This window comes from Semicossyphus pulcher, unplaced genomic scaffold (assembly GCF_022749685.1).
Source record: "Semicossyphus pulcher isolate SPU_LCO1_2020_fin unplaced genomic scaffold, fSemPul1.0.p SCAF_17, whole genome shotgun sequence".
In the NCBI taxonomy this organism is placed as follows: domain Eukaryota; kingdom Metazoa; phylum Chordata; class Actinopteri; order Labriformes; family Labridae; genus Semicossyphus; species Semicossyphus pulcher.
This window is the reverse complement of record NW_027211681.1, coordinates 21,438,734-21,454,242: the sequence shown is the minus strand read 5'-3', so window position 1 is coordinate 21,454,242 and position 15,509 is coordinate 21,438,734. Positions and strand designations below refer to the sequence as shown.

Below are 15,509 nucleotides of genomic sequence, written 5' to 3'. Positions count from 1 at the left end.
GACACAGAGGACTCAAAATCAATGTGCTCTCTCACTGCGATAGAGATGAAAACAGGCAAAATAAACGGAGAGGAAAATTAGCCGAAAAGAAGGATGGATAAGAAAACAGGCAACAAAAGGGAGATAAAGAGGAAAGTTATCTGTTTGTTCATTTAAGTGAATGTTGCTTAAGTGAAGAATTTGCTCATTTGATGAATTAATTAAGAGGACAAGTGAGAGGAGGAGAGGTGGAGGAGTGAGTCTGAGAGAGAGAGAGAGAGAGAGAGAGAGGGATGTTAGAGGGAGGGAGAGGCAGCAGAGAGTTAGTGGATAAATGAGAGAGCAGCGCTGGCTCAGCCACAGCGTCTTACTGCCAGGAGAAGGAAGCACTCCAAACACACACACACACTAACACACACACACAGCTCAGTAGGAATTAAGCAGCTGTTTCCAGGAGCATCTCCTGCAGCCCGAGCCGATTGTGGATGTTTGGACTTGATGTTGCTGCACATGGAGGCTTCTGGAGTGGCTTGTGCTCCAGGATTTACTTTCTAACCTGTGGCAGTGTAGGACTTTGGACGATCTTGGCTGTGGTTTTATTGCAAAACATTGACTTTGGATTCTCGAGCTGAAAACTCCTCCAAGAAGATTTTTTTTTTTAACCTGTAGCATCATGTTGTGCACCTGCTGTTTCTAGCATGACTGCTGTCAACAGTTTGCAGTGTGTGTGAGAGCCAGCTAGAGACTCTTTGTCTGTGTGTGTGTGTGTGGTGTGTGTGGATGTGTGTGTGTCAGGATGAGTGTACCTATGTTGAAGATTGGCGCGGTGCTCAGCACCATGGCTATGGTAACTAACTGGATGTCCCAGACTCTGCCGTCGCTGGTCGGACTCAATGGAACCATCATCTCCCCCGATGGCACACATGAGCGGATCGTCAGTGTATGTATTCTTTAAATATACACACACATTATACAGTATATGCACACACATAAACACACTGAATTAAGGGGTTTTTTTTGCTGCAGAAGTTCATGTTTCACATGATCTTAAATGTTCAGGAGTCAGTTTAACAGCTCAGGAGTTACAGTTATCTTCAGTGAACACTCTCATGCTTCAATCAGCTGTTTTGTAAATATAAACACCCCCTCTCTGTACGTGCAGTCACATAAGCTCTCTTAAATGTGACTAATAAGTGAGAAATTGCTACTATTGAATTGCGGCACAACACCTATAATAGTATCCAGAGTTACAGAGAGAAGGAGTCAAATCCAGGGATGAACACATTCAGAAAAATCTGGGCTATTTGGTGCAGATATTTGATCCGCTCATTGATGCAGAAAATAGACCAAAGAAGAAGACGAATCACAAAGGAAGGGAAAAAAAGCTTAAAGGAACAGATTTAGAAGCATATCTTAAAAAGAGAGCAAAGTGTGTCGCGATATGAAGAAGAAATAGCACAGATAAATAAATATATCCCCTTTTATAATGATATGAGTCATGTCGAAAGCATGTACAGTATGCTACACACAAGCACACACATACACACACACACACACATATATATATATATATATATATGTACAGAGGGGCAATAGGATTGCTTTCCCCATGACTTCCAGGGGTGATATTTCTCCCGGGGAAGGCTGACTCACCCGCGGGACAGCCATCAATTTGTTGCCCTAGCAACACCCAGGAAACCCTAGACGTGTGTCCAGCGAACATACACAGGTTTCTGAATTTTGTGTGTGTTTGTGTGTTTGTGCGTGCTTTGGGCTTTGCATGATTTAGCTTTCTGGCTTGAGAGGCACCTCACAGCTGCTCTGTGGCTGTACTTTGCAAGTTCAGCAAAGTGCACACAGTCTGATGCAAGCAGACGCCTACACGCAACCACAGACACACACACACACACACACACACACACACACGAGAGCTGGCTGGGAACAGATGGAGATGTAAGTGGTGCAGTGTTGCTGCTTCTTGCTGCTTCAGTAGATGATGGACAGAGAGTCTCTTAAATCGTATGATGTTATGTTGCCGTGAATCACTCTGAAGCCTGAGTATAATTGTGAGCTGGATCAGCAGTTCAAACCTGTAAGTCTGACGCTTCCTCACAGCCCTGTCAGAGGAGCTCAGGTACTCCTTCATTCAGCTCACCTGTCATGCTCACCGTTCATCCCTTACTTTCAGCTCTTTCTTTCAACTGTTCAGCCATAACTTTTTGTTGTCTTTATCAAATGCTAATCCTTAATGTTACGCTTACTGTTTACACCGTATTTCCGTAGCTTTAAGCTGTCTTTTCAAACCGTTATCTATTTTGAAGTTTATCCATTACCTTTTGCTCACTAATGTAGTGTTAACCCGCTAGCTCTATCTCTCTTTAAATGTATCCATTATCCCTGGTGCTTTGTTGTAAGATTCGTGCATTACCTTAACATGTTTGCCCATAACCTTTTTCTTCTGTTTTAATGTTCATCTATTTCCTTTTGCTCTCTATGGAAGCATTTATCCATTACCCTTACCTCTCTATTTCAACATATATCCATTGCCTTCAGCTCTCTATTGTAATGTTTATCCCTTACCTTTAGCCCTCATTTTAATGTTCATACATTACCCTTAGCTCTTTATTTGAACGTCTCCCCATTACCTTTTGCTCGCCATCTTAACATTTATGCATTTCCTTTTGCTCTATTTTAAGGTTTAAGGTTTTCAGTTGTGTCCATTACCTTGTGCTCTCTATTTTAATATATCAATTACCTTGTCTTTCACTCACCTTGTGTTTATCCATAACCTGTAGCTCTCTGTTGTAACGTTTCTCCATGACCTTTAGCTTTCTATTTTAACCATCCATTGCTTTCAGCTCTTTATTTTAATGTTTATCCATTACCTTTAGCACTCTAATGTTTGGCTATTACCTTTTGCTCCCAATTTTAACATTTATGCATTTCCTTTTGCTCTGTTTTGGGGTTTATCCATTACCCTTAGCTCTCCTTTTAACATGTATCCATTACCTTTTGCTCTCTATTTTAATTTATCCATTACCCTTAGCCCTATTTTTCACGTTTTTCACGTAATTTTTGCTCTCCATCTTAACATTTATCCATTACCTTAAGCTCTCCATTGTAACTTTTATCCATTACCTTAAGCTCTTCATTGTAAAGTTTATCCATAACCTGTAGCTCTTCACTTAAAGTTTATTCATGACCTTTTGCTTTCTATTATAATGTTAATCCAATGCTGTCAGCTCTTTATCCAAATGTTTATTCATTACCTTTTGCTCTCAATTTTAACGTATATCTACGAGATAGAGAGATTTTTATTCTCTATTTTAATGTTTATTCATTACCCTTATGTCTGTGTTTGAACTGTTTTTCCATAACCTCTACCTCTCTATTTTAACGTTCATCCATTACCTTAAGCTCTGTTTCAACATTTACCATTACCATGTGCTGAAATTTAGTTTTTGTCATTTATCTTTTGCTCATTATTTTAATTTCTATCCATTTCCTTTTGCTCCCTACTGTAAAGTTATCAATTAGTTTAAGCCCTGTATTTTATTTTCATCCATTACCATTTGCTATCTATTTTAATGTTTATCCATTACCTTTAATCCTCTATTTTGAGCATGTATTCTTTGCGTTAAGCTAACTGCTCAGACTTCCCCGTTTGCTTGCTAACTGGTTTTTACACAGGCTCATTTTCAGTACATAAAGTTCAGGTGTAACAGCTGAGTCGGTGTGTAGATCATCTGGTTTTTCAATTAATTCAAGTACTTCAGAAACCGCATGTATGAAATGTATCCTGTAGCAAGTGCAGAACCTCCCCCTTTACTACAGTTTTACCTTTACTGCCTCCGACTCTATCAGTTCAATTCTTGCAGGAATTTACCTCATTTAGCTCTCTACTCCCTCTCTATATATTTGCACTGATCACAATCAGCTGAGCTGCCTGAGTAGATTTTTATCATGTCTCCCTCGTGTGAAATGAGCCCTTAGGTGCCGTATGTCCTCCTCTCTTTAATTACATCCAGCATTCGACTCAAACAATGCTTATATTCTCATTACATTCACAGCCGTCTGTTTAAACCCTCCCACCACCCTTCAGCTTCATTGTCAACATGACTTGAAGGTTAACACACCAAACCAGCTGATTGATTTATCAGATGTTTCCCTCCAGGCCTCCACCCCCCCTCGGGCCTCCATCCTCCCCGCTTCCTCCTCTGTCGTTATTCTTTTTCAGGGTTTGTAGGGCAGCTTCTCAGTGAGATTATTGTGACAGGCTGGTGTGCTGGCAGCCAAGCCTTATATTGTTCTGAAATGTTAAAACTAAGTAGGTCAAACTGGAGACCTGCTTAAATCCCAGCAAAAAGAGCTCACGTGTGCTCTCATTAAATGTCTTGTGACTTGGGTCAGACGTTTAGACCCCAGGGAACAATATGCGTCACCTCAGTGCTACCTAATGAGCTCCAAAATAACCCCAAAATGAAAAAAGGAAACACGTGTCATTATGTAACAACTTAGGTGGTATTTTATAGCTGTTAGTACATGTATGGAATGGCAGCCTTGAAAATAACATCAACCAAGCATGTTGATCTCATTAATAAGAATTTGCGCTTTTCTTTATTATGCAATAGATTAAAATGAATGCAAATGAAAGCAAATTATGGCCATTACTGATTTCAATCTAAGAAGCAACTGAATACCTACACAAGTACCACTACATTTAGAGCATTTTACCCTGGGAATCATCTATCTGAATTTTCACGTCTCACGTCTCCATCTGCCCTCATTGTACAAAATTCAAGCCAAAATATTCCCTGTGATAGGCTCTGCCATCCTGCGCTGGTGACGTCATTTGGAGCCAGAGCTGCACAGTTGAGATGGGCGAGTGGAACCGCCGTAGCCACTTCCGCTAACCAAAACACACAAAAAACGTACCAATTTTGTTTGAGTTACGCTTCCTCTCGCCGTTCCTCCTCTACTCTGCTAATCCGGAACAGATCGGCTGCAGGAGCCGTATTGGTCAACAGAGCTGTCAATCATCCTTTTAACATCATCAAATTAATTAAAACTAAACTTGTCAGAAAAACACTTGGACGTAAATCAGGATAATAATAACTAACTATAATGACAGAAACCATGTTTGAGAAAAATGTATTTGACGTGTATTTTGATTTTATAGTTTGACTCATGTTCCACCTGTTAACATGGAGGAGGCGGGCTTTATGACATATACTGCAGCCAGTCAGCAGGGGGCGATAGAGAGGGTTTGGCTTCACTTTTAGGAAGCTGTCATGTCGTCCATCTTTTTATACAGTCTGTTCTCAACACGTCACAATTTTTAGACGATGATTTCAAGTGGTTTGCTTTCAAAAAGTAGATATTAGACCTGTAGTTATTGATTTGGCCACCTGGGTAAAACATTGACACATCATCACTATTTAAGTGAACAAATTTAAGTGGAAATCTCGGTAGTTCATTACACAGCTTACACAGAGTTGGGAGTCCTGTATTTGACCACCTGATGAATATAAATCTATTGGAGTTTGTCTTTTGGTTGTTGTTTTGTCTTCACCAGCTCCTTAAATATCTCTCTTTAGCTGCTACATGTTCCGCTATGTTCACCAGGTAGTTGCTAAAATCTTTGTCTGCTGTTTGGTGCTGGGAAGTTAGTGTAAGTCAGCTTTTAGAGTCTTTTCAGTAAAGGAGCTGCCTTCTGCTTGATGGAAACAATCTACAAGAACAGTGAGAGTGAAACAGAACAGTAAAGTTTAGGGATTGAATTTTGTCACTATGAGCGCCTTTTTTCATGTGAAAGTATTGATTATAGCCTCTTTTAGGTTTCAAGATCAGATCACTGATGAAAGCCTTTGCATTTGCAGTATTACAGACTGGGTGTCTGTGGCGACATTTGTGGAAAAAATCACAAGCGGCGCCCAGTTAGTGACGCGTTTTCCATCAGCCAGCAGTGGTTGGTCTGCCAGAGAGGGTAGGCGGAGCTAAGCGGCTGCTTTTCCGGTCTCTGCAAGCGTTGCGAGTAAACAGTAATCTACTATGGCTGAACAAACAAAGAAAAGATCGATGACTACAGATACAACTTCAGGAATAAGTGAAAATCCAAAGAAAAAGAGACAAATTCAGCGTTCAGATGAAGGCAAACAGTCTGAAAAGGAAAGCGACCGTCAGCCAGGAAAATCAAGAGTTACAATCGTAACAAAGGGAGCCAGCCGTAGTTTGGTTAAATTGGGAAGTGTCCTCCCGTAATTACCATTTATCACCATTAGGGGGCGCCCAACAGAACTGAAATCTTCGCGATTGTAACGTTAATTTCAATCAATGTCATGTGATCAAAGTGTCTAATATACAGCTAAACAAACGGGAGCAAGATGCTGATGTTAAAGTTTATATTGTTCATCTTGGTTTTTTGCCAAAATTTAATTCTCTTAAATGAAGTGTTCATGATAATAATTGAATTTTTTGAACCTTGAAATAAGCACTAACCACATAAATTCACATAGATTGTTTTAATGCCAAGTCTTGGTCGTATTGTTAGTAACATTTGTAGATGAAATGTGTATTTAACTTGTTAATGAATTGGTACCAGTGTCAGTAGACACAGAGTCGTGCACTGGTGTGGACTGTGTGTCGGTTAGAAATCATTTTTGGTGCAGATTTCTTGACACTTTGGGGAGCCAGTGACTCTTTGCCAGCGAGAACAGCAGCTCTGGCTGTGAGTACGAGGGTGGAAACTTTCCAGTACTGCTGATAGCTTTCCTGGACGCAGACATGTGGGAGATGTCACAGCTGATTTAAGCTGCAAACGAGAAATATCCAATTTAGTTACGGATGTCTATGGTGCAGTCGGGTACAATAAAGTGCAAACAGAGCATGAATCCTCCTTTTTACAAACGCACATGGACACTTAAATTACGATATGTGTCTCGCCGCGAGCTCCTGAAATCCTGCTGAGATTTACAAGGAAAATGGAAATAGACAGAAACACTGTAAAAAGGAAAATGTTTGTCCATCCACACGAGTACAGACTGACCTGAATCACACGCTGGGCTGCTGAAGAAATGTGAGCTGTATGAAAGAAACTGCTTCAATAGAGTGACTCATTGGGTTCTTGTGAAAAACACTTTACTGTAGAACAGATTCACACAAAGACTGACCAAAAACAGCTTCAGAAACGATAAAAATAACAAACACAAAGAATAAATATAGCTTCAGAAGCTGCTTTATTTTTGCTTCAAAGGCAAAGCACAGCTTATTCCCTTTTTCATGTCAAATTGTTACTTCTTTGACATTGTCATCTTCAATTCAAAATATAGAAAGATCCCTGCAGAAGTCTCCTATATAATGCACCACTGTACCTACACTGTGTGCCCTTTTTAACATACTGTATGTGGCAGGCAGGATTTATATGCAGCCTGAGGGGAAGCAGCTCCTGAGGGATGTGATTCAGGGCAACTGATTCCATAACACCATCATGTTGTGCAGCTCGTGTTGTTTGCACATAATTGAAGCACATTTGGTTTATGTGTGATATCAGAGAGTATTGTCTTGTTCACGGTGAGTGAACAAAAGGAGAACACATATGAGGTTTTATGGATATGGATTAGGCAATACTGGACTGTGGGAGGAAGCTGGAGTACACAGTGGGAACCCACGCATGCACGGGGAGAACATGCAAACTGCACACAGAAAGGCCCTCATGTCCAAACCTAGATTGGGAACCAGGAAACATCTAGCCAATAGGACTTCAAATTTCTTGTGTTGTCTAATAAATAACGCAACACCCACAGATATTTAACTTAGAGCGGTTTTAAAGACCCCCTCCAGTGAAAAAACTGTGTTTAACCTTGTAAACATCTCCATGTGGCGTTTTTGCTACAAGACATATCAGGGACAACATCAGCAGTCATCTCCATGGCTGGGCCTGTCTGCTTCTAAACTGCAGTGTACCAAGGACAGGCTGAACAACACGTTTTCAGATTGGCAGGTTTGAGACGTCACAAACCTAAGGAGCCAATCCTGTTAATGGACGGGGTGACGCTATGCATATCATTATGTGTACCCTATGGCAACCACTTGGGCGATGCATGAGCCATCTTTAACCTTCATCGTCATTTTTTTCAAACTCACTACTGACTACTAATGTAAACGTTACGTTTTGTTTTGGGCTGTAATCTTACTAAAGGAGAAACGTAGCACATAGTGGGCGGGGCGGGAAGGAGGAGACGCCTTGAGAAGATTTTTACAAGGTAATTAAACGTGTTTTGCAGAAAAAACAGACACAATTCATTATTTAAAGCAGAGCATTTTATATGTCTTAAAACACGACTGGAGCTGGTCGTTAAAGCAAAAGTGGCTCAGATATTTGAAGCTGGAACCGGTTACTTTTTGCTGCTTCCTTAATTCATTAAAGTATTAAACCTTAATGATGGGGCGCCGGTTTAGCTCAGCGGTTAAAGCGTGCGCCCCACGTACAGAGGCTACAGTCCTCGATGCAGGGCTCCAGGTTCAACTCACAACCCTCGGCTCTTTGCTGCATGTCACCCCCACTCTCTCTTCCCTCATTTCTGACTCTCCACTGACGGCTAAAGAAAAGGATTCTTTCAACATTACTAACAAATTTTAATTTTAGTTTAATTTTCAGCTATTCAGTGACCTCGCTTCAGCACCATTAGACACAAAAAATGTCAAAACAAAATGCCTTAAAGACTCACAGTTGTTATTGTATTGTAGATAAGTATCAATAGAATTTTGCAGATTTCAAAGCTTAAATCTAATAAAAAGTAGAACTTAGACTGAAATGCTCTCACAAAAGTTTGTTTCAGATTCAATAGAAAATGTCAGCTATTTGCTAAAACAAAGCAACAAATGAATCCAATAATTTCCTTTGAGTTTGACCTTCCTGACCTTCTCTGTCTGAATCACAGCTGACATGTTTCCCTGCGGTGACTTCATTAACACAGAGACTGTGTTTGTGTGCAGGGCTTGTACCCGGGCTCAGAGGAGGGCTGGCAGGTGTACAGCACAGCTTCAGATCCGGACGGCAGGTGTGTTTGCACGGTGGTCGCACCGGCACGAAACCTCTGCAAACGAGACCCTCGGAGTCGACAACTACGGCTGCTGACTGAACAGGTGTGTGCGTGCGTGTTTGTTTGTTTGTGTCTGTCTGACTCTTGAGTGCGTCCCCGCATGTTTCAGCGGTCAGCATTGTGATGCAGCACGGGAGGAGAGGCAGCCTACTGGAATGAAATATTCACTGGACTGTCTCTTTGTTTTGACACTTACAGGAACACACACAAACACACACACACACGCACACACTGAGGGTCTCACTGACAGATGTATTCCTGATACATCAGTAGCTGTATCCTCTGAAGACTCCCAGTCATTCAACATGCCAAAAGAGTTTAAACTCAAAGGAATCACCGACAGATGGGTGGGGAGGAAACATTTTGTTCTATATGCAGGCTGCAGCTCTGTGTGTGTGCGTGTGTGTGCGCTTCAGCGTGCATGTTTATGTAAAGATTTGCATCTGGCTGCGTAAGCACATTTCTTTCAATGTATATGTGCGTCCAGAGACAGAAATAAATGTGATTTGTGACAGAAGTTGATGAATTATTGAACGCCATCAGGCCAGCAAACATTTTCCTTAAGCATGCACTGCTGCGAGGCACACACATCCTGTGTTCTCGCCAAAGTAAAAGCAAACCACAGCACATTAACGATAACATCACAGGGATTATAACTCTTTTTTATCATTCGCTGCTGGTTTTACATCCCGCCCTCCTCGCACAGTAAGAGTGAGAAAGAGAGAGGTAGATGAAAAGTGAAATCTTCAGTTACTACCTCTCTGCTGTTCTCGCTCTTTCTGTATTTATGAATCTTTATTAGCTCAGCTTTTCGTTGGATATCACACCTAGATCCTGCTGTGATCGTGCATGCGTGTGTGCTGTGCTTCTCCGGCCTAGGCAGCATGTGTTACAGCGGGAGATGTGTGGGTGGTTTGTTTGTTTGTTTGCATATCACTTCTGGATATCTGGGTCATTTTCATAATGGATGTCTTTTTTTAATGCTTGCTTTTCATTTGAATAAAAAAAAGGGTTTTGAAGTATCTGTTCAGCGTTTCATGGTGGTTAATGAGATGATGTGACAGTGTGTGTTTACTTTGAGCAGAACACACTCTGGGTTAGACGCTCAAGTTTTAATGGATCTAATGAGAGGCTCCTTCAAAGAGAAATATGATCTGTGAGACTTTGTCGTGTTGAGCCAAGGTGGTGTGAATATTAGATCGCACAGAACCCAAAAACACGTCCCCTCGCACCTCTTTTCATTTCATTTGTCCACCGTTTCATCATCTTTCCCTGAGATTTCTGCCACCCTAAAATCAAGGTGAGTGATATTTAGTCTGCGTTGCTCACAGCTTTGCAAAATTGTGTCTAAAAAATTCAGCAGCAATGTGTCTGTCCAGAATCAGCCTGTCCCTTTATTTTTGATGATGCGCAGTCCTGTCTGCAAAGGGATAAAACTGGAACCGCTTTGTGCCAAAAAAAGAGTCTCGATCAAAACACAGACTCATCATTTTGTGTGATACTTATTTTATTTTTGGCCGCTTTAATGTTGTGACTGTCACCGTGCAGGACTGTTGATCCTGACGGAAGTTTGGATTACAGGATGGATTGTGATTAAATTTGTGCTCCGCAGAGGATGACCCCTTATGACCTTTGTGATCCCTTCAATTTAAAGCGGCACGATTATCGGCAAAATGATAATCACAATTATTTTGATCAGTGTTGATATCGTGATTATTAATCTTGATTATTCATTAATTTCAGGGACATTTTTTAATGTACTTTCACATTTAAATAAACAGAGCAACATTTTCAGTCTCATTTTGTGCTGCATTCAGGCTCATGTACAGATTTTTGCATCAAAATAAGACTTAAAACTAGCTTTTTTACCTGAAGTTGTGCATCATGGGTAATTTCAGTGTGTCTTTGGTAGTTGGGTGGATAAGGTCTAGGTGTTATGGATGTCGGACTTGACGCTGGACAAGGACGGGGAGTAGCGACGTTATTCCTCTTGCCTTCATACACTCATCATGCTGCACTTTGTGGAGTTTTTTCAGTTGGTTGGACAAGTCACTTGTGTTTGCGGCACAGACACAGGATTCATGCACTCTTTGCATACTAGTATAGAAATACCACACAACCGACGTCGAGCGGTTTCGGGGGAACAGCTCTTTGTCTTTTGTCTCACACATTTGACTTTTGTTTGACCTGACCGGTCTCTGTTGGTCACTCGTCCACACTAAATTACTGCTGTAAGGTAGGCGCTCATGACATGACATGCCAGCTCCCCCAAAATTGAAGCCAAAACCTCTCAATCTTCCCCTGGGGGAGTGGCCGTTAGTTTAGGAGGCGCTTGACTTGATGTGCAGCAGAGTTTTCTACAGGCGGAGCATAAATTTTAAACGTCACTATCGCCTTCAATCGTGTTTATTTAATCGTGGGAGGCCAAAATCGGGATCAGGATTAATACCTGATTAATTGTGCAGCCCTACTACAATTATCCTGTTTTCCAATATTTCTAGTCAATAGTGAAATATCTTGACAACTTTAGGATGGATTGGGTGAAATTTCCTAAAGATATTGAAGCTCTCTATCATATATAGCCATCATCAGGCTTCATAACTATCCTGGATAGAAAGAGACATCTGACTCTGAGACAGGGCTGCAACCAGCGACTATTCTCATAAGTGACTCGTCCATTATTGAAACGATTAATCAACCAATCGCAAAAGTAATTGCACTACTTAATGGCTCTTATTTAGCTATCAGCTTTTAAATTAAGTTGAAGGTTCTTTTAAGCATGTGCTAACTAACAATAGACAATGAATCGTTTTTGTCCATGTAAAACCAACGACAGACAAAGAGCTGGCATATAAAATAAAGCAAATGAAGTACACAAGTCCAGCGTGCCGTCTCTTTAAATGCTTGCAGATGTGCTCCCTTGATAAACACGGTCCGCTTAATAAATCTTGCAGGCGATCCTTTTCTTTGGGGTGAAATGCTGCCAAGTTTTAGGACGCGATGGTGTTGCATCGGCTGCCGCCATTTTGCTACGCTGTAGGCTATTTCCTGTGGCTTCCTGGTCTCTGTTTGGTATGTGCAGCTCTCAGCAGAGATGGTAACAATGCGAGATGGCTTACCCGTCAGCAACTCTGGAAAACGATGTTATGTCAGCGCACAGCATGAAAAACACGTGATGACGCAGCCAACTATTATAGACAATTACAATTTGTTGGCAACTAATTTTGTCATCGAATTTTGACTGACAGACAGATAGATAGATAGATAGATAGATAGATATGCATCCAGGAATTCTAACAGCAATAGATAACAATAACTTCAACTATATTAATCTAAAATATAAACATAACCATATAACTAAATATAAACATGTCTTAAAACTCTTCACAGTCGTAAATATGCAATTACAGTGTATTGCACATTTATACCTCGACTCTGAGACTGAGTGTTTTCTTCACCTGCCACTGTTTCTAACAGCTCAACACTTCAAATCTATTCAGAACGTTTCGGAACTGTAAACACTGACTCTGCTGTACCCGGCAGTATAAACGTGGAATATATCATATAACAGGTACAGGTGCAATTTCCTTCCTTGTATGAGGTTGAAACATGGCAAACAATCCCTTTAAGCTTGAGGTACTGTTGTACGGGCAAAACAAGCTACCAGGTAGACTATAGACTCTTTATCTTGTTGAGTCATAACAAGCAGCGAGACATCTTCAAATAATTATGCGAGATAGAAATATTGTAAAAGACTGAAGAATAAATAGTGGTTATGTGTTCTGTGCATAATCAAAGAAATGCAGACAATATTTCAGAACAGACACAAGGTGATATATGTACATCCTCCTACTCCTGGGAAGACAAAACCTAAGACTGCATGTTTGGATACCCCAAGAGGTGTAAAAGAAAATGTGTCATGCTGTTATTTGGGTGAAACAGCCCTTTAAGTCTTCCATCACATCACCACACACTCATGTCAGCAGGCAAACAACAGGTGTTTGGAAACAAATAACAGGTGGCAGAAATCAGGCAACAGCCAAAACCACTCGGGCATTTCTGCCAACCCAGGATACTAACAATAATCACTCATGATGTATGTCGTGTTCGGTTTGTGTGTGTGTGTGTTTGTGTCAGGTTCAAAATGTGAGTCAGTCCATGGAGGTGGTAGACCTGCGGACATCCAGAGACCTGCAGTACGTCCGAGACTCCGAGCCGCTGCTGAAAGGAGTGGACGGACGTCTACACACTTACGTCGCCAACCCCCGCACTCTGACGGCGAAGGGCCTGCAGGTACACACACACACACACACGCACACAGCCAGACACTCAGACACACACACACTTTAAGACGGTCGCTGTAGGGAACACATAACCTTTGGTGTGAAAACATTGATTTCACGCATGCCAAGTTGAAGTTTCCTGCCTGCACTCAGACACGCGAGCATCTTTCATAAAGGGGACAAAATTTGTCTTGAAGCTGTCAATTCTCTGGCCTCGTGTCCGCTGTGTAAAAGTGTCACACAGCCTCGTACAGAAGGTGCCAGCAAAACTGCAGCGTCACTGCACATATTAAGACTCCGAGCTGTCCACAAAAAGAGAATCTGTCTGGAGATTTCAATATTAATGAATGAATTTGCATAATATTGACACACAAAAGCAGAGAGACTTCAAGTACACCAAGCTGTTTTATTTTCAGCTCGCTGTCAGTGTTCTGGATTTGCAGGCGAGAAGATAAGATTACCTGGCAGGATAAGTATTGCCTTTTATTGAGGGAAATCTAAATCTATTTCACTTCTTAAATTAGGAGTACTAATCTGATCCGGCTCGGTGTTCTCTGCCACGATGCCGCTGGCAGGCGTCTGTGCCAAACAACAAACCAGCTGGCAAGTGGAAGATTATCTCGAGAGCTACGGAGAATTAAAGACTCGGATATGAGGACTGAGGGGCGAATGATCTGACAGTTAAATCGGCTGTGACACTGCTGGTTTAGTGTCTGCAATACACAGCTCAGGACTCCTAAAAACACTGGCAGTAAAAGGTATTAATAAGCTTGTAAACTGAATACTCCTGCATTTAACTTTCCCACTAAACATCGATTTGGGGCTTTGAGTCGTGTTTGATGCCAATGTGAAAAGCGGGCTAAATATGGCTGAAAAGTTTTTGGGATATCTAGGTCACATAAAAAGTTGTTTCAACTTTCAACGATTATATTTCAGTGCAGTTAGAACAACTTTCATTTTAAGTTTAGTCCTTTTCAACCAAATTCAGCCCTTATTTAAACAAGACATCAAGGTGTCTTTTGATATGCAAACAACACAATTATGCCCGCAGGATCTCTTGGGGCAAAAAATAACAAATGTAACACAACAGAACAAATGAGCACAGACGAGTCAAAGCACCTTATTTTGAAAGGTCCCAGCAAAGGTAGACGACTTGTATTGATCCTGACTCGTTCATCTCCACTTCAGTGTGATTAAAGTCACAGGTGCAGTAAGTATTGATTGTTTGTACATCGTGTAATTACACTTTTTTTAGGAGGCTGGTTGTTGTGTGCTTTTGTTAGCTTGCATTGCTAACTCCTACAGCAGCGTTACTATGTGTTTTTGCCAAAGATTAAATTGAAATTATGAAATTAGGCCGTCCCGTCCTGGTCTTTCTTGCTTTTTTTTGTGCTGAAAATTAAGTGACAAGAGCGATTATGTATTCAGACAGAGAGTAAACTCTGTCAAGAGGCTTTTTTTTGTCCAGTTAAAAGGTTTAAACTTGCTGCGTTGGCAAGGAAGGACAAACTTATGGTCGCAGTTTTGAGCACCTGAAGACCTACAGTTTAAAGCGATGCAGTGGTTGCCCTCTTCCTTCTTGACAGGTAACGGTAGCTCTTACAGTAACAGCTAACGGTAGCTCTAAGCTCCAACACGTTGAGGTAAAAAGGTGGTTCACTCCAAGAATCATAACTGATAACTTTAGTAGGTTTTGAACATTTTGCCAACAATAAAGTCTACTTTTTGGAAGAAACAGCATCTCTCCTCTCTCTCTCTCTCTCTCTCTCTCTCTCTCTCTCTCTCTCTCTCTCTCTCTCTCTCCTTGCATCATGTCAAATCAATGATTATTTTGTGAATGTTGGCCATGATTTAGCAAAAGAAATTGTGAACCCATAATAACTGAGGATGTAAATGAAAACCTCATTAAAATAAATCCAAATACCACTTTTTTGAAGAAATTGATGAGATGGAGTTGGTTGATGTGGTTATCAAGTTTAAGAATAAGAAATCTACTGATTGTAATGATATTGACATGGCATTAGTTAAAAATATTATAGATGGCATTGCGAAACCGCTGACCCATATGTTCAACCAGTCACTACAAACAGGCACATTTCCCAACAAATGAAAACAGCCAAGGTCATTCCTATCTATAAAATTGGAG

At 41.0% G+C, this 15,509-nt stretch overlaps 1 protein-coding gene across 1 annotated transcript in view; it reads left to right on the top strand.

Moving 5' to 3' along the window:
- Window positions 1-359: 359 nt before the first annotated feature.
- Window positions 360-15,509, top strand: part of LOC138594397 (noelin-2-like) — a 35,200-nt gene continuing 20,050 nt past the window's right edge. Inside the window, exons 1-3 of the mRNA XM_069665470.1 lie at window positions 360-919; window positions 8,974-9,123; window positions 13,218-13,373. Of these exons, the coding sequence (XP_069521571.1) occupies window positions 776-919; window positions 8,974-9,123; window positions 13,218-13,373 (450 nt within the window). The 5' untranslated portion in view covers window positions 360-775. The remainder of the gene's footprint in view (window positions 920-8,973; window positions 9,124-13,217; window positions 13,374-15,509) is intronic.